This window comes from Setaria viridis, chromosome 8 (assembly GCF_005286985.2).
Source record: "Setaria viridis chromosome 8, Setaria_viridis_v4.0, whole genome shotgun sequence".
Lineage (NCBI taxonomy): Eukaryota > Viridiplantae > Streptophyta > Magnoliopsida > Poales > Poaceae > Setaria > Setaria viridis.
The window spans coordinates 32,337,281-32,355,777 of record NC_048270.2 but is presented as its reverse complement, the minus strand read 5'-3'; the positions used below and the strand labels follow the sequence as shown (position 1 = coordinate 32,355,777).

General features: G+C 43.7%; 2 protein-coding genes across 2 annotated transcripts; both read right to left on the bottom strand.

Moving 5' to 3' along the window:
• Nucleotides 1-1,781: 1,781 nt before the first annotated feature.
• LOC117834520 (uncharacterized) lies at nucleotides 1,782-6,900 on the bottom strand. Its single transcript, XM_072290306.1, has 10 exons — nucleotides 5,051-6,900; nucleotides 4,803-4,953; nucleotides 4,517-4,709; nucleotides 4,125-4,237; nucleotides 3,827-4,039; nucleotides 3,348-3,617; nucleotides 3,146-3,269; nucleotides 2,744-2,874; nucleotides 2,343-2,423; nucleotides 1,782-2,268 (listed from the first exon to the last, which is right to left on the bottom strand). The coding sequence occupies exons 1-10, from the start codon at nucleotides 6,664-6,666 to the stop codon at nucleotides 2,167-2,169; spliced, it is 2,994 nt and encodes a 997-aa protein (XP_072146407.1). The 5' UTR covers nucleotides 6,667-6,900; the 3' UTR covers nucleotides 1,782-2,166.
• A 6,913-nt stretch (nucleotides 6,901-13,813) lies between these two features.
• On the bottom strand, nucleotides 13,814-17,428 carry LOC117866178 (target of rapamycin complex subunit LST8). The gene is made up of 11 exons (XM_034750331.2): nucleotides 17,270-17,428; nucleotides 16,671-16,793; nucleotides 16,478-16,579; nucleotides 16,285-16,397; nucleotides 15,734-15,803; nucleotides 15,049-15,126; nucleotides 14,861-14,977; nucleotides 14,679-14,773; nucleotides 14,496-14,575; nucleotides 14,337-14,396; nucleotides 13,814-14,248 (listed from the first exon to the last, which is right to left on the bottom strand). Exons 2-11 carry the CDS (start codon nucleotides 16,776-16,778, stop codon nucleotides 14,121-14,123), a joined length of 951 nt encoding a protein of 316 aa, XP_034606222.1. The 5' UTR covers nucleotides 16,779-16,793; nucleotides 17,270-17,428; the 3' UTR covers nucleotides 13,814-14,120.
• Nucleotides 17,429-18,497: the final 1,069 nt, after the last annotated feature.

The window sequence follows — 18,497 nt, the reverse complement described above, 5'->3', positions numbered from 1 at the left end:
AATCTTATGGGTAGCACAACTTTTGCTCACAAGATTGGGAGGAAGATGCATAGTCGATGTGGGTAGACTACTTCCAGTGCTTTGCTAGGCTGTGATGCTAGCTGCCTACATACTTGTAAAACAATAGTTCGTAGGAGTATGTTTGATATGTAATTAAAAAGTTATTGTGATACAAAGCTTGTTAGTCTAAAGCATTTCATGTGGTCTATCCTTCAATGTGCAGTTGTTGAAATGTCCTCCAATGCGTGGTTCTCACCTAGCATGTCCATTGTTTCCGCTGGGAAGACAAAGCATCCGCAATCATTTTGTGCTTGTTTGGACGACCGTGTTGTGTGAACTGTATAGTGATGTGCTTTAGTAGTGCTAAAATTGCATTGGCATACTAGAATTTGGTAGAGAATTAAACGACAGATGAATCTTATGAGCATTATAAACTTTCGCTAAGCCTTTTTGTGAGTGATGAGGTAAAAAGGAATTGTTCATCTATTATGGAGTGGACGTGCCTTTATTTTAATAGACACATTTCATAAGTTTCAACATAATCGTTTTTGCTCCTCTGAACTTCTACAATGCCTGAGCTGTATGATGTGCTAAAATTGTGTGGGCATACTAAAATTTGGTAGAGAACTAAACGGTGGACAAATCTCTAGAGCATAATCAACTCTTGCTAAAAGTCTTTTTTCTAGGTAAAAATGAAGCAAACGTAAATTTTTCACCTGCTACAGATTGCATGTCATGTGCTCTTTATGTTAATGGGTCGGCTTGCTCACATTTCATGAGGTTTTGTCATATTTATTTTGGATCTCCACAGTGCCTGAGCTGTACAGTAAAATTAAAAATTATATGATCATACTAAAATGTGGTAGAGAATTAAACAGACAAATCTTATTATGTGCATTACAACTTTTTCTTAGTTCTTTTCTGGAGCAATGTAGCAAAATTAGACATTTCTTGATATTTGTTTGTTGTAGCTAGTTGCATAGTTGTAACCTAACAAATGTTATTTTTAGGAATTTCCATTGTTGCTCTTTTATCTTTACGTTATATGTTAGACATACATATAAGCTACTTCACATAATCCGAGATATATATAAAGAGCATTGCACAATTCTAGAAGAGACTAAAGAAAATATAATCATTTGTGACTATGGAGGTGCTAAAGGTATGATCCTCATCTGGGTGACAGTTATCTTCACATCATATTTGGTATATATTTCTTCTTTTTTCAAAGTCAACTAATTCCTCTTATGTTAGTCAAAAGTTACAATTCTACAAGGATGGCTGTTAATCAAGTTATAATTTTACAAGGATGGCTATGTAGTTGATCTCAAGTGGTTGTAATTACATTTTGGAGTCTCCACCAAACAAACCAAATATGATACTTTTCACATATGCATAATTATAACACTACTTTTCTAATAGGTGTTATTTTAATAATAGCATGGTCTTACCACCATTGTCTATAAATCATATGATGATATTATTATAGATGAAATATTAGTGCTCGTTATTGTTACTGGTGTGTTTACTAGGAGAAGCAAATATTCCAAAATTACTCTATTTTTAAAAAAAATCCAGACTTAATCTTCATCTTTTGGCTTCATCTTGTGAATTTCTATTTTGTTTGGAGTATATTACTTGTTAGGAGTAATTTGAAGTAAAAATCAGAACTCGTTGCTGCTTCTTTGCTGGAGAGCCCATATCTAGCCACAAAGCAGTATATTTTTAAGAGTTTTGTTTATCATGTGCAGTTCATTTTAATTATGGCATGCTAAATGTAATTTCCTTTCAAGTGAGTGAATTTGTCTAATTATTTCTCTCAGTAGATTATACTATAAACACAAACAAGATCATATTTTAAATAAATTAGGGTTCTGCTATGTACAAAAGCATCTTTTAATGCTCATTGTATTCCAAGCAAAATTGCTTCAAAGTTGCAATTCAGACCAAACACTTTGAGATCTTAGCTTCTCTTGCAGCTAACTTCTCGAGAAATTGCACTCTGAAGCCCACAAACCTGGCCCAAGATGCAGCCAAATGGGGCCTAAATATCTAATTAGAATTAGACAAGGATGTACCAAAAGGCTGTGGCACCAAATCGATTTTGCATCTATCCCATATGAATGCTACCTCAATCAAATGAGGAAATAGCTTCAGCAGCGGTGATCAATGAATACTTCTATATCTGACAGAGTCAAAGAAAAGTATTTGGGGTCGGAGACTCCTATGGCGATACTGATTGAGTGAACTCTCCCAAGAATCTGCAAACTGAAAATACAAGCAAAGATCATGAGCAATACAAGGAAAAACAAAAAGGTGAAACATTAATCAAGAACTCATGCCTCTATTGTCTTGCTTCCATATATGATCCATTTTCCCTCTTTCCGGGCAAAGCAGATATGTTCCTCCTCAACACAGCACACCTGATTACAAAGTAAGATTGTGTGCCTATTATAAACTGGTCAAATATGAACAGGTGTACAACTCCATGCATATTTTGAAATGAAACTACGAAGCACAGAGGCCAGCAGTCCATTTTATTATACAGAGCTAGACACATTTAGGCTAATAAATGTTAAGGATTAGCAAGGCATTTGAAATTTCTCCCGTTCTCTCCCAATAGAGCTCACAACCTAAAGTGCATAGCATATATATTTAGAGGACAACACTGCAGACGTGAGAATTCATGAACAGAGGAATTAAATAACAAGTATGAAAAACAGGAGGTTCTCTTAGGAAATACAGCTGTAGCTAGATTATAATCTTCTCGACGGAGGACTTCATAAAGTACGTCGAACTGCAATGGTGTGGTTATGCTCATCATTACGTCTGACATGTCTATGTGGCTTTCCTTGTCAACTGCCCAGTTAAAAACTGCAACAATGGTACAAAGAGAAAGATAAAGTTGGCAATGTAAAGTTGAAAATTATTGTCAAGAAAGAATGTTTTGTCATTAAATTTAATTATTGTGGTAATGGAAACACAAGTTTGGAATATCATTGTACTGGTTATATGATAGCCTGATTTTGTATGGAACTGCAATATTCGAACATTGCAAAGCACTAGTCGTGTATAGTTTCTTGCTTTGCCTTTCCTTCTTTTGCATCTTAACATAGAAAATAATACATGGAACAAGCAGCTGTACCAATAGCGAAAATAGGAGGTGCAGATTGAAGAGAACGCTCATTTTTATTCCCACATGGGCAGGTCTCACTGTCATACTGCATCTTCTTGTCCGCATCTCTCAGAAGCTGACCAAGTGATTTCATCTTAACAATCAACAAAATATGAGACCGAAATTAGTATTTTCCACATGAGGGCATCAAATACGACAAAGTGCTGTTTACCTCCTTTGTTTGAATTGCACTGACATCAACGCTGTGGAAAAATGTAGTGTGCTCCTTTTCTTCGCAAGATTCATTCAGGCAGTTGCATTTCTTTTGTTCTCTAATGGGCAAACCAAAAACATTATGTCCTACACATACGTAATCGAGACATCTCGTTGTGCTTATTGCTCGGTGTTCAAAAGTTGCGTTGTCAGACTGCAGGGAAGCATGTGACTTGTGCAATGACTCAAAGATTGTTGATACAATTTCTGATGCAATGTTCACACCTTCCTACAAACAAATAATAAAATTGAACTAGTTAGCTTCTATCAGAATCACAAATGAACCAAATGAAGGGTCCATTGCTACTTTGATCATAACCTCTTCCAGGCATCTATCTAGTAGTTAGCACCAAAGAAATGCTGGACCACATATTCTTTTGCAGAGGCTCCACTTAGGATAACAGAAGCAGTGACAAATAAAATGTGAAAGGAACAAACCTTCCCAAAAAGATTCCGTTCGTTCAAAATATCACTGAAAGCAGTTCTTACATCACTTGGAAAAGTAGTGACTCCATGGTCTTTCTCATTGTCCCATGCATTAAATACTTTTCCCAAAAGACAGGCAATGCAGTGGACTTCAACAGTAAAATGAGGCAGTACAAGTGGCATATTCAGGAATCTATCATGGAATTCCCTCAAATGCCACAATGCCTGCAGTAATATTAGAATATCTTTGTTAGAGGAGAAACACCTATATATTGAATGTTGTGAAAGAAGAATGAAAAAAATTAATTACCCGAAGAGTAACAACAAGAAACTGCAGATCGTCAGCAGTAATGTGCAGTACAGTGGTCACTCCACAGTCGACTGAAAAACTTTCAGTTTCGAAAGTAGAATAGTTTGAGCTATCTGTTTGCAATGTTGTTGGTCAGAGCGAAACAAGTTCTTCATGAGTTTATGGTAAAAGAACAGAATAATAAATAATGATAGATGCCATTTAGAATAGACAAGATTAATATTTCTTTACAGCTACCACATGGCTGTGGAAATATTTATATAGCTTGCTCGTATGGTTTTGCACAAGTGATGCTACTCAGAAGCCCTTTTCTGTTTGGTGTTTGGATCTCATAGAAAAAAGATGATCAGAAATAAGTAAAAACAAATTAAGAGAGATGTTTGCAGTTTCACCTGATTGTGAGAGCGAGGAGTTTTCACAATCATCTGTCCTACTGATCGTAAAACGCATATCTGAATCAGTGTCTGGAATTTTATCTTCGAATAAAGATTCACCATGCAGGCTATCCAAACCATCTCCATTGTCGACAGCATCTTTATCAACGCCATTCCTCAAGTCTTCTCCAGGAGAACTATTTAACTTATCCTGTTGAACATGAATACAAGGATTCAAGCGATTATAAAATGATAAAAAGCATGTGATAATTGTAAAAATAAGCTAGACAAGCACTACACTAACCCATATATAGGCCCTAATAAGAGGCAAAATGGCAGCACTGTAATCAAACGTACAGACTTCAACAAGTTTATTCTTTAAATAGCCGACTTCATTATCCAATAGCAACATCTCAACATCTATAGATTCCGCCTGCATGTTTGCCAGGAAAAATCTGAACATTAATCAACAAGGATTGAGGAAAGTGAGATGCATTTTCTCTGTTTACTAGTAATATATATCGAAACTTCCCTCTATTCTACACTGTCTAAAAGACATAACTCTCCCATGTTTCATTGCACGCAACCCACACTAAGCTATAAATCGAAACATAAGTACCATTGAAATGCAAAGTAAGGACCTCCGTAAGGGAATAACCCCTATGATTTTTCTCCTTTGCAGCACACTTCAGATTCGATTGCCTCAGCAATGAATCTGATATTTCATATATCCTTTCTAAGACTTCGTTTCCATGATGAACACACTTCTGCCTCAAGCTGGTCCATGGCATCGCTACCTCTTCCAGAGAATTTAATAGCCATCTAAACACTGCATCCTTCTCGCAAGAACCATCCTTTTTACTTGAAACAATCTGCTCAGCGTCCAAAGATAATAATAAGCTCCCATCTTGGACCAGAGATATGATCTCAGACCGACCCTTGCTCTTCCCTTCATTACCCAAAACCCTCACAAATTCCCAGCCTCTGGATAAATGGTTAACCAGCTGTTCCAATGGTTTCACGAGCCTCTGAAGTTCCCTGGAATCCAACGAGGTGACACAGGAAGGAACGCAATATGGCAATGGTTTCTTGGACCTGCCTCTTGCTAACTTGATGACCCTGTCCATAAGACTAACAGGGAGAGCCTTAAATGTATTGAGAAAAGAAAAAACCTCCTTGATCTTGTCCAGGACCTTTCTTCGGTCAGGGTCTTCTTCTCCCATCTCATCATATGACGTCCACTTCAAGGAATACTGAATCTCTTCGGTATCCAAGGTTGCTCTTTTGGGCATCAATGGCTGCAATTCTTGGAGTTCATGAATGTACTCACCCTCGACATGTGACACGAATGAGTTTGCGTCCAAGAAAACATTGTCGCAAACAGGGCACAGCCAGTACGCCCACGCCTTTGTGGCCTTGGCGAACTCCACTGCCCTGGTGAGCAGATGCACGGCGCCCGTTTGGTCGCAGTGCGCCGTCAGGTCGTCGAAGCTCACCGTGAGAAAGCGGCGCAGGTCGTCGTCGGTCAACGCGCTCCGCTTGGTGGCGTGGCGGCAGCAGCAGTTCATCTTCGTCGGCGCCATCACCGGCGGGAGCGGCGCGGCAGCGTGGCGAGCCCCCGCGGCCTCCAGGGCCTCCGCGTCGGCGCGGAGCCCGAGGAGCCGCTCCCGCGCCGCCGCGACGCGCGCCTGTGGGCTCGGCGCCATGAGGCCGCCGCGGCGGGAGGCGGCGGCGTGCAGGCCCGGGTCGGTGGGGTCCGCCACGGCGAGCGCGCGCGCGCACTCCGCGAGGGCCTCGCCGGGCCGGCGCGCGTAGAGGAGCGCGGAGGCGAGAGTGGCGGCGATCCCAGGGCACCGCGGGGCGAGCTCCGCCGCGCGGCGGAGCGCCGGGACCGCGTCGCCCGCCCGCGCGGCCGTTGCGCGCGCGTCGCCGAGGACGTGGTGCGCGAGGGGCGACGCCGGGTGGCGGTCCGCGAGGCGTGCCGCCGCCACCCCGCCGTCGTCGGACCGGGCGCGGATCGCGGACTCGGCCTCCTTCCGGAAGGCGGCGGTGGAGTCGTCCCAGTCCGCGTTAGTCGGTGGGGGGCAGGGTGGCGGCGCCGCGCCCCCGTCCGGGCGGGGCGGCTTCCTGCTGCCGCCGCCGCCACCCTTCTTGCTCTTTCGGCCCATTGGAGTGTCCGAGTTTGTGGCAATGCCGCCGGCGGGGGTGCTCGATGCAATGTCGTGGACGGCGCAGATCACCACGCGCGACGGCGGCGAGAAGCCGCGGAGCCACGACTCGAGGAGGGTGGGAGGGGACTGCGGGCGTGGGACCCACTCGTCAGCGTTACGTGACTTCTGATCATGGTCTTGTAGTTGTAGTATACCCGTATACGTTGACGAAGCATACGTGCTCACCTCAACTTCTACTATCTTTTTCCTCGGCATATACAATTGTTTTTAAAAGGAATTAAATTTCATGAAACCAAATGAGATGCAACTAAATCATTGGCCACATGTCACAAATACACACCTTTTCCTTTTTCCAAATTTTTCGGATGATGATGGCATAATTTGTTTTCCTGTTGTACCCTAAAATAGCACATGTTTTTTTTCTTTTTTTATAACAAATTAGATCTAATCTAAGCCAGTACGGTGTGTTAAAATTAGGTGATTTGAAAAAAAAATCGTTTGTTGCAAGTCTAAAACACGCAGGTAATATATAGACGTTCCCAAGCATTTTGATTAGGTTGTGTGTTAAAATTAGGTGATTTGAACAACATTTTTATGCTTGAAAAGTTTTCATTGCCGATGAAAAGACCTTATGAAGATATTTTAGGTTAAAGAGTTAAAAGGAAGAACACTTTTCATAAGGTTGTCATTGGTCAAATATAATATCATATATAGTTGCATATGTATCAGGTTGTATAGTTGAGACCGCGATCGTCCGATCCAAAAGGTTCGTGCATGATGCGGATCGAGAGTAGTATGAAAAATACGCACAGATCGGATTTGAGCGATCAGAAAGAGAGAGAAAATCGTGGCAATGCAAGGAGCTGCGGATACGCACAGATCGGATTGCTCCAGTAACATGCGTATTGACAAGTAACCTTTGGATCCCTAATCCCTGTGTGCAATGCAATGGAGGTCGGTCGGCCACGTGCGCGTAGGTGTGAGTTGAAATGAAGAACACTTTTCCTTCAAATCACACCCATGCCCACACATACCCGCATAGATACATTCTAAAGGGTGTTTGGGAGGCATGGGCTAAACTTTAGCCCCTGTCACATCAGATGTTTGGATACTAATTAGTAGTATTAAACATAGGCTAATTACAAAACTAATTGCACAACCCCTAGGCTAAATCGCGAGACGAATCTATTAAGCCTAATTAGTCCATGATTTGACAATATGGTGCTACAGTAACCATTCGCTAATGATGGATTAATTAGGCTTAATAGATTCATCTCGCGATTTAGCCTAGGGGTTCTACTATTAGTTTTATAATTAGCTTATATTTAGTCCTTCTAATTAGCATCCGAACATCCATGTGACAGGGCTAAAATTTAGCCCCTGCTATTCAAACACCCCTAACACACTTGTAACAAGGTTTCACATTTAATCACTTTACAAACCAAAGGTGAACATATTCTATTATAATAACTCAAATCAACTAAACTTTGCAAACTATAATGTGTGATCGAGTCATAAGGTCGTCATTGGTCAAAATCTCCCATTTTCCATATATATAGACTACAAAGTACAAAATGATATACATCCCACGTATACAAAGTACAAAATACGTACGGATCGGATTTTAGCATGCGCGCGAGAGAGAGACCGATGCGGCAGTGTAACGAGCTGCGGATACAGCAATTTTGGACCTGTTCGCTTCAGCTTATTCAGCTGGCTTATCAGCCACCAAAACAGTATTTTTCTTTCACAACAAATCAGCCGTTTCAACTTTTCAGCCGGCTTATAAGCTGAAGCGAACAGATCCTTTGGAACCGAGGTGGTTTGCTGGTAGCATACGTGCTGACCTTTTTGTATCCCTGTGTGCGCAATGCAACGAAGGTCTCGGCCTCGTGCACGGCCGTTGCACGTACGCTAGCTGCGCCGAAACCTTTGTCACGGCAGATGCATGAGGAGGAAAGTATCGGTAGGCAGCGTTTATACCAGTGCCTCGCTACTGTTTTCGCGTCCGTCCCTGTACTTGCTGAACGTTGGGTGACCTTGACGCGCGCGAGAATGGCACGCTGGCGCGCACTGTTCACTACGGTTGTTCTCCTTCGGCTTTATTCCAAGGTGCCGCTAGCTCCCATTCATTACTACTACTGGCCTAGGTGGTGGCTATAGCCTACCTGACCGCATTTGTCCCCGGACGAGACGGCGAGCTGCCGCTGCACGCGGGGGACAGCGTCGTAGATGCTGGTACCTGCCGCGCTCATCCAGCGACCGAGTCCAACCGTCCCGTCGGCCGGTCACCCGGCGGCCGGACGGGACGCGAGTGTGAGTTGCGTCACGTCGGGCGGTCTCGCCAGTCGCCCGGCCGGCGCCACCATCATTGCCCATGCATGGTGGCGCGCGCGCCGCCCCCCCGAGGCGGCGAGGCCTGGAGCGCGCGTCTCGCCCGCCTGCGCCGCGGTCACGTCGACCGGCCCCGTCCCTCCCTCCTCCGCTCGCCGATGACGGCAACTGCCAGTGCTAGCTCCGCCTCGTCTGGCGCGCGGGGGCGCCAGCGCTGCGTCATGCCCGTCAGGCGCCGGATCCCTTTTCGGGATAGAGTCGATGGGCGATGGATGGCGCCCCCGTCCCAGCTCGCCGCGCGCGGACGACGTCACGCGCGCCAGGCTTTGTCCTCCAATCTCCAGGTAGGCAGGTACCGAGGAGCCATGACTAGCCGGCGTCTGACAGCCTGAGCCCTCAGCCCCTGCCTCCTGGCGTACGCGTACCATCCAGCCACCCGGAACACGGCAACGCCACTGACCTGACCTCCTCCCTGGTGCTGGTACTCCCCTAGGCTACTTCACAAGTTGCATGCCACACATCGAGGCCGTTCCGGCGCGTGACCAATCATCGCTTCTTCACCCCCTTGCCCCAGCAAAAAATCCAAGCCGTTGCATTGAAAGCAAAAGCATCCATGAACCTTACCTCGGAGGGTTCCGACTCCGACTCCCCACGCTCGCCAACGCATGGAGAAGCTAGAGCCGTACCAAATGTTCACGGTGTCGGAGCCGTTTCTAGGCATATCGTGGGGGAGTCGGAGCCCTTTTGGGACTGCATGGTGAAGAAAAAAAAAGAGCTTCGCAGCTCCGACTCCGACTCCGCTTGCGGAACACTCGGCGAGGATCCCTCCCAAACTCATCCTAATTAATTTGTCTTCCACTTTTGTAATCAAATTAAATCATCTCCAACAATAAGAGGGACTCTTTTCTTAGACTTGCTTGGTTCTTCTAGGGATTAAACTAAACTTTAGTCCCCCTATTTGATTCTAGTGACTAAAGGTCATTAAAGCAGTTGAACAAAAACCAAATTGCCCCTAATCAATGCTTGCCGCTGCCCTTTTTTTCGCCCCCCACAACCAGCGTTCCCACCATGCCTTGCCGCTGGCCTTCTCTGCCTTGCCACGATGCTGGCCATTGCCAAAAATAAATTGTTCATTTATGCCAAATAATGTTCATAATACACAAATCTCATTCTTACAAAACATAAGAGCTATGATCTATTAAACAATCCATCAGCTATCCAATCCCGAAACTGATTCATATTTTAATTTTCGTCCTCGTGTTGGGTAGTAGCTATATTTCCTTGAGACGACGATGCTTCTAACGGTGAAACATAGTTTTCATCATCATCCGCCATACCGAAGTACTCATCTGCCATAGCACTCTCTCTAATAAAATTATGAAGTGCCATGCTAGTAATAATTATTTGGCTTTGCTTTGCTATTGGAATTATTTGGCTTTGCTTTGCTATTGGATAATTCCGTAAGTTTAGCAAAATCTATCTTCTTCTCATCCTATACAAGGCCGTACATATTGATGATATCCTACCAATGATTGATTGATTCATCGATTTATTTATTTATTTATTTCGGCTCCCTGATCTCAGTTTCATTACCCATCTACCGTTGCATATATTAGAAGCATCCATGAACCTTATCTTGGCAGTTCCTACTAATGATTTAATTTGTATTCCACTCTTATAATCAAATTAAAATTCATCTCCAATAATAAGAGGGACTTTTTTGAATCCTTTGGACCTTATCTTGCATTCCCCATGACAAAAATGTCATATTCTTCTCATTAAGTTGATCCTTAGCAAAAGTTTAGTCCATGTCACATCGAATCTTCGGAGGCTAATTAGGACTAAATATGAGTTAATTATAAAACTAATTACACAGATGGAGGCTAATTCACAAGATGAATCTATTAAGCCTAACTAATTCATCATTAGCAAATGGTTACTGTAGCACCACATTGTCAAATCATGACCGTATCACGAATTAGCCTCCATCTGTGCAATTGATTTTGTAATTAGTCTATATTTAATACTTCTGATTAATATCTAAATATTCGATGTGATAGGGATTAAACTTTAATCCTGGGAACCAAACGGGCCTAAGAGCATACACATTGATGATCTCCTATTGTAGTTGATTGTCAAGGCTACTTCAGCCCCGCAGAGTTGTGAGAAAAGTTCTTCGTGATCTACCGGGAGTCTGCAATATCTTTATATGCGCGTAATCTTTTGAAGCGCCATCAACATATTGTTAAAATGATCCGTGAGGACCTCGAAAAAAAAAAGAATGATCTGTGAGGGGGCACTAGTGATCGTTATACTGTAGAGTAATGAATGCGCTCCTGTACGACTCCTACTCATGGTTCAGTCACACCTTTGGATACTTGTTGAAACAGGAGCCATGTGCCCCCTCCCCTCCCCCACCCCTAAAAATATGAAGAAGCTCTGGCAAACTGCATTGCCATCCCTATAACTACAGCTCATTAATCTAAATCTATTATATATCCTTCAACATCTAGAAATGTCGAAGAAATATCTCAAAAACTGGAACCCAAATTCTATGAAAATCTAACAGTTGTCAAAGTTCGTTTTGATACTATGCTCCACTTCCACACGAAATTCAAGTGAACTTTCCAAAAAAAAAAATCATGTTTGAACTACTGGATGGAAAATTGTCATCTAGTGCAAATGAAGTTTCTCTCGAACGATATATTGAATTTGCACCTGCATTACCGCGCCAATGTAGTTCATAGCATCGCCAATAGTAATGTAGAAAAAGTTTCAAAAATCTCCAGCAATTTGAAACTTGGCTATTTGGAGCCAATATGCACTCCTCTCCCAAACTTATACATACACGGACATGCATTTGAACCATTGCCAGCCTCCAGTGTAGTAGTATTGCTTCTATTTACGTCGACAGAAACCTTGTCATTAGAATGACTTCATCTCCGGTTGCTCGTCCAAGGGTCCATGATCGAGTTCAATGCACGGTCGAGCTAGATGTGCCTAGATAGCCATCGCTCCATGCATCTCTGCTGCGCACAGTGTTTTGATTCTTCCTTTTTGCTTGTTTGCACATGAGTGCATGCAGCCATGCACGCCCAGCTTTTCTTTCTCGAACCAAACCAAGGCCTTGTTTAGTTCACCCTCAAATTTAATTTTGTCACTATGTAAAAAGAAGATTCCCCTCACATCAAACTTGCGGTACATGCATGAAGTACTGAATGTAGACGAAATCAAAAACTAATTGCATAGTTTTGTTGTACTTTGCGAGATGAATCTTTTGAGCCTAATTAGTCAATATTTGGACAATAATTCACAAATACAAACGAAACATTACAGTGTTGCTACAGTAATTTAGGCATCCCAAAGTTGGGCAGGCCCAAGGCACGTCAGGGCAAGCAAAAGATGCGGTCATCAATTCCCTTTCCCCGCTGACTGCGTACTGGATCCGCAGGATCTCCACTCCAGTGCTCCTGCACTCCTGCTCCATGGCTCGAGCTCCAGTCCCCCACACAATCTTTGCAGCTAGCTCCCTTTTCCCAGAACAGACAAGCACAGTAAAGTTTCCCGACGCGACGGCCGGCATCTCGTCACGCTCGCCTAAACTGTAGTTAACCACCCGGATGGCCGGGAATTTACCCCAGGCCCGTTTGATCCGGAACGATTTTACTGCATCCATCACCATCTCTGGGCTTCATTCACCTGCGTAGTACTACACACGGTACAAACTGAACTCTGCATCTGCGTCTATAAATGAAGTAGCCCTCTGCATCTCTCTATCCCAAGAACAAGCACAAGTCTCATGTTTTGTACTAGAAATTACATTTACAGCTAGCACGGCTAGTTCTTGAGGCTGGCTGTGTCTGTCCTCTGGTTTTACACCCCGGTTCTTCCAGGTCCCGCCTCCAGGTCGTTGTTGCCCAACAAAGCCATGGCCCGGTTCTTCCTGTGCTTGGCGGCGGCCGCGTGCTGCTGCCTCCTTGCGTTGCTGGTTCATCCAGTGCAGGGGCGCCCTAGCACTGGTACGAACAAGCTTTTACCTTTTGTTTAATCTTTTTTTATCTCTCTCTGTGTAAAACTCTTCGTTTCCTCTCTCCCTTTTATTTGGCATCAACCAACCTCGGTCTGATGCCTGTAGGCTGTAGCGTGCTGGTAAAAATCTTCTTTTGCATTCACTAGTGTTGTGCGTTTTGTGATATTCTTGTGATCGATCGAGCTCAGCAGCTTCGTTCTCATCTTCTTTTGCACCTGTTCTTCTTCAGGTCTCGCCAGCGGTGGATCATTTGGCGGTAGGGATCATCCGCTCTCCGGACCACATGTCGTGACGGCGGAGGAGCTGCGCGGCACGACGGTGAAGGCCAAGCCGTCGTGGTCATCGTCTTCTTGGACTGCAGTGGCGGCGGCGGGGGGCAGGGTGAGGCCGGAGCTGCGGTCGGTGCCGGGGGGCCCGGACCCGCTGCACCACCACGGCAGCCCGTGGCGGCCGGAGCTGGAGCAGCCGATCACACCTTGACGACGACCCGGCACAGGCCGGCCGGCGCCGCCGCAGAGGATCTCCGGCTTCACGATGTTCTTGGTCGCCTCCGGCGTTTGCATGCTCGCGTCGTGCGCATGGCTGCTAGTAATAGGACCATGCGGGCATTTGTATGTAAAGAAAAAAAAATGTGCTGTGTTTCGCCTATTATATTGTTGGATCCCTGTGCACTGTGAACCAGACTCGATACGCAACAAGCCAACAACTCTCCTGCGCATCTTCAAAACAAAAAAACAAAAAAAAAAGAGAAGAAAAAAAGGTACAACTTACAAAAAAAAAGGTACAACTATGACACTTGATTTCGATTTTGCAGAAACATCCACTAACAGCATGCGAATTATTTGTACAGAGCCCCAAAGCCTTGCTACATAGCGCAGCAACTACAACCCAGCGTTTCAGCAACTGAGCTTCAACCACCGCTAGTTTTTGAAGAAACTAAAAAAAAACCTTCAACCACCGCTAGTTCCTTTATCATAAAAAAAAAACCACCACTAGTTCTCAAAGTTCTCAGGGTACAAGAGTGCTACTGCTGAACAGTTCTACAATCGAAAGTATATACAGACTGCAGAGTCAAACAGCATGCTTATTACGAAGGGGCTGATTCGGCTCCGTCGTGGAGAGCGCAGCACACGGTCGCCTTGTGATGGCCCTGGTACACCCGGATGGCCTCCCCAGTCGACATCGTCCATAGCCTCGCGGTGGTGTCAGAAGAAGCTGCAACAGAGAACAAACAGTTCATCTGGTTAACTCTGGAACTGATGGGTTCTAATGAAGATAGGGCGAGGCAAGGCGTAGTTCGTACCAGTTATCAGATAAGCGCCATCAACCGAGAACACACAGTCCCAGACCCAGCGTTGGTGGCCTGATAAAGTCGATTGCCAACAGGGTTTCAGGATTTCATTCAGAAGCATGGGGTGAATCTGGGATGGAAAGTTGGTTAAAAGAAGACTCTGAACATTACCGACTAAAGTTTTTTCCAGCTTGAAGCCATCGACATTCCAAATCTTTACAGTGTGGTCAGATGATGCTGTGGCGAGATACCTACAAAACAATCCCAAATGTGTTACATGAAAACCAAGAAGGACACAATAATACACTGGAAGGAACATGAAAAATAGTTCTTTTAGACCATAACATTACCTACCTGTTAGGGTCACAAAATTCTGGTGAAAGCAGGCACTTCAGAATGTAGCCATCATGGGCTTGCAATTTGTGTAGAGGTTCAAAGCAGGTAATTGTCTATACAACACAATTTGTCAAATTGGAAAATTCAGAAATCACATGCTTCTATATTTAAGAACAGATAGGTCAGCAGAACTGACTGACCTGAGTACCCTTAAGCAGCCGCCAAACATAACATGTCCCACGGTTATTTGCAGCAACCACCATACTCCCATCCCACATGACTGTCAGAGATCTTACAGCAGTATCAACCTCTGGTACCTAGATAAGCGAAACCCACACATCAATTGTGTTCTTGCACAGTAGTGCCACAAAACTGGAATTTGACTCACCAACTCACAGCTGCATGAGTTAGCAGCTAAATCCCACACACGAATGTTACCATTCTGATCACCAGATATCAGTTCTTTCTGGAAAAAAACATACAGTGTTACTAAATATAGTGGACAGAAACAAACAGAAGTAATAGGGGCGAATTGGCAAAATAGAACTAAAATCATCCATCAAGGCTGGAAACATTAATACTGCTATTTATTCAGTATAAGAAAATGATTTACGTGTTTAACAGAAAATTTTAAAAAACAAGAGGCTGGACATAGGCCCAGTTCAGCATAGTAGCACTGCCAGCTAGTTGGCTGCAGTTGAGTAATGCAGACTGAACACGTAAATAGCAAGCCATCTCTGCAGTTTGTGATGAAGTTAAGCCATTAAAGTCCAGTTTACTACCCCAATCCAACATGGGTACATAACAACATTGAAGCTTCTGAATTCACAAAGAAAAAATAGCTTCACAGCTACTTGCAGTCAGTTGTGTTTTGTCAGCATATTTGCACTACGAATTGGCAAAGGATTCAATGCCAAACAATCTCCAAAAACAAAATCATGCACAAAAGCCCTAGCTAGCCAATAAGTTTATAGCCAAGTCCAAATCAATGTGGTATTTGGATGACGAAATTTGAAATCAGTTAAAACACTTAAGGATACACAAATAAAAACAAGGAAGAAAATGGATATAACCTGATTTGGGTGTAGGACTACAGTGTTGACAGCTGCGCGACTTTCATATTCTCGCTGACAAGTGCCAGTTCTGAAACCATAGATGCACAAATAAAAAAAAATTAAAGTGGATCCTGGAGCAAAAGTATAGTATGGTAAACACCATACATAATTAGAACACTAATATCTAATATTCTAATTGACATCATCTATTAGTGCTACCACACAAACTCCCATGTAGGAAGTTGTATGAGATTTGGAGGGCTCAGATAATCAGATTTTGATAATATTGGTGTGTTGGGATTCTTTGCAGATGAATTATCTCTTTGTGAGGTGGCTATTTTAAAAATGTTCAAATGTGTGCCCTTTTAAGTTTCCTTATAATCTAGTCCATTTAAAAAATCCAACGGACCATGTTGCGAGTTTGAATGATAGCACCTGGAGATGTATCAGCACCAGATTGTCCCCTAGTTAAGAATAGTTTTTCAAGTTTTCACTACAAACTGCAGGTCAAGTAAAATAGCTTGCAACTTCAGAAATAATATACAGGGCATTAGGTTTTAAAAGCTCACCGTAAATCCCAGATTCTCACAGTGCCATCCTCAGAGCCAGAGTACATCCAATTGCCATCACAATGGAATCCCACGGCCATCACATTACTAGTATGCGAATCATAGCTAATTACCTGCTAGGTGTATTCTCATCAAATAAGGAAAAGGAACATGATGACTCATACTGCTTGTTGTTGAAAACATGTAAGCGTACCGGTTGAGGGCTATTTGAGTTGACGTCAAAAAGGCGGATATGAGGATTGCCAGCAGCAGCTAAAAATCTCTTGTCTGGGGTTATCTCAAGGCGATTAACTTGCTGCAGACAACATATTACAGAAGACAAACAGCATGTAAGATTTCTGCTAAACTAGATAGCTCTATTCTTGATGCCAGTAGCCAATACTTACAGAGTCAGGGTATTGAATCGTGCGGTAACAGCGACCACTCTTGGCTTCCCAAAATCTGATTGTGTGATCATAACTTGCGGTTGCTAGGATGACAGAAGGTTGCGCCATTTTGCAGCATATAGCCTGCCATACATCAACACATGCTCTCAAACAGAAAATTATAGACATGGAAAAATGGCTCGAACAAATGCACAAGCTTTGGCGCTACACTTCACAAAGAAACCATTTTTTTCCCCTACGATTGAGCATTTGTTCCTGCCCTTATAGATCCAATGAGCCACTAATTTGAACATGTTTTGTTTACCAAATTAAACATAAATACTTAGAAGCCCCGGCGATGTAAGTAGCCTGCTGATTCTAAATGCTTCGAGAGATTTGAAAACAGAAGTGGCGAGTGGCGGTGCGTCAACCAGCCTAGGCTCAAGGGACACCGGGCGGCACCAGTACCACTCGGCTGGTCGCTAGCTTTCCGAGAGATGCAGAGATCGGGGGCAGGCTAAATGAAGCCGGCGGCGGCGAGGTTGGCGGCGGCACGAGGGGATCTAGGTTGCCGCCGCCGAAGGAGGTGGGAGAGCAACGGGACGTGGAGGAAGGGTTACCTGCTGGACAGGGGATACACCAGGAACCAGGACGAGGCGGCCCGGCGGCGGCGGCGGCGGCGGCCGGCAAGCGCCCGGCGGCAGAGGAAACGCCGGGTCGCACGCGTGAAGACGGTCTCGATGGGCTTCTGGGGACTAAGGCTTGGTTGGATTCGCAGATTCCAATTGGATATGGGCCCTAAACAGGCTCAACTATAATACAGGTCTGATCCAGCCCATTTCTTCTTTAATCAAACGGTCGCACCAGTTTTACCTAACAGTGTCTTCTGGTCCGCTGATTAATTATGATGGCATGCCACTCTAATTCATTTATCCTTCCAAATTATTTACGTGAAATGCCATTCTAGTTCATTTTATCAACTTTCTGAGCCGACCCAATGACCCAAAATATATATAACTTGCATCCCTACCGGTTTTGCACTTCGTGGAGCCTTCAAATAGATTGATGATGACTCTTATGTCAGGAAGCTCAGCATTATGATCATGATTAACGTTAGCATCAAGAATCTCATGTTGGAAACGAAATAGCATGTTTCTTTAGTAATAATCCTATTTGTATCTCCCTTATGAGATTGAGTCAGCTCCATTATTTTTGTACGAATTTTATAACCGAGTCATGTTATCTAATTCGACTTTCAAAATACATAATTTAAAATACTAGTGCGCAAATGTATGGAAGACAAGATTACAAGGCTAGAATTTCATGAAGAAATGCAGATTATAGTAGCACTAGCCTCATCAGTAGTGTCTTTAGTTGCTCTCTCTTGGTCTTTTATAAGGGTTGGAACTTAATTCAGGTTAAGTTATTACCTTTGATCGTGTCGATCATGGACCATCGGGACATGGATCACATCTATTTTGCTTGTGTGCATGTGAAAGGTGGAGGTTCAGAATTGAAACTTATGGAAGACATAACGAGATAACAGCAATACAAAAGGCCATTTCCGATTCACGCCACCTCCAGTGACAGACACCTTTGATCTACATAAGGGAGTCCAGCTGCCAAAAGGTGGTTCAAGCGAAAGTGCTATGAAGGAAGGTGTGATCAAAGAAGAATAAGATAAGTTAAATATGTCTATATTAATAACCTTTTTGTAAGACATAATCTCAAAATATAGTTTATAAATAAGGGTAAAAGAGTTAAAGGGAAAAGTCTTTTCGCCGTCCTATAAATAGGGATTCACCCCCACTGTACAAGGATGATTCTTTTTGGGTGAAAAAGCTATAT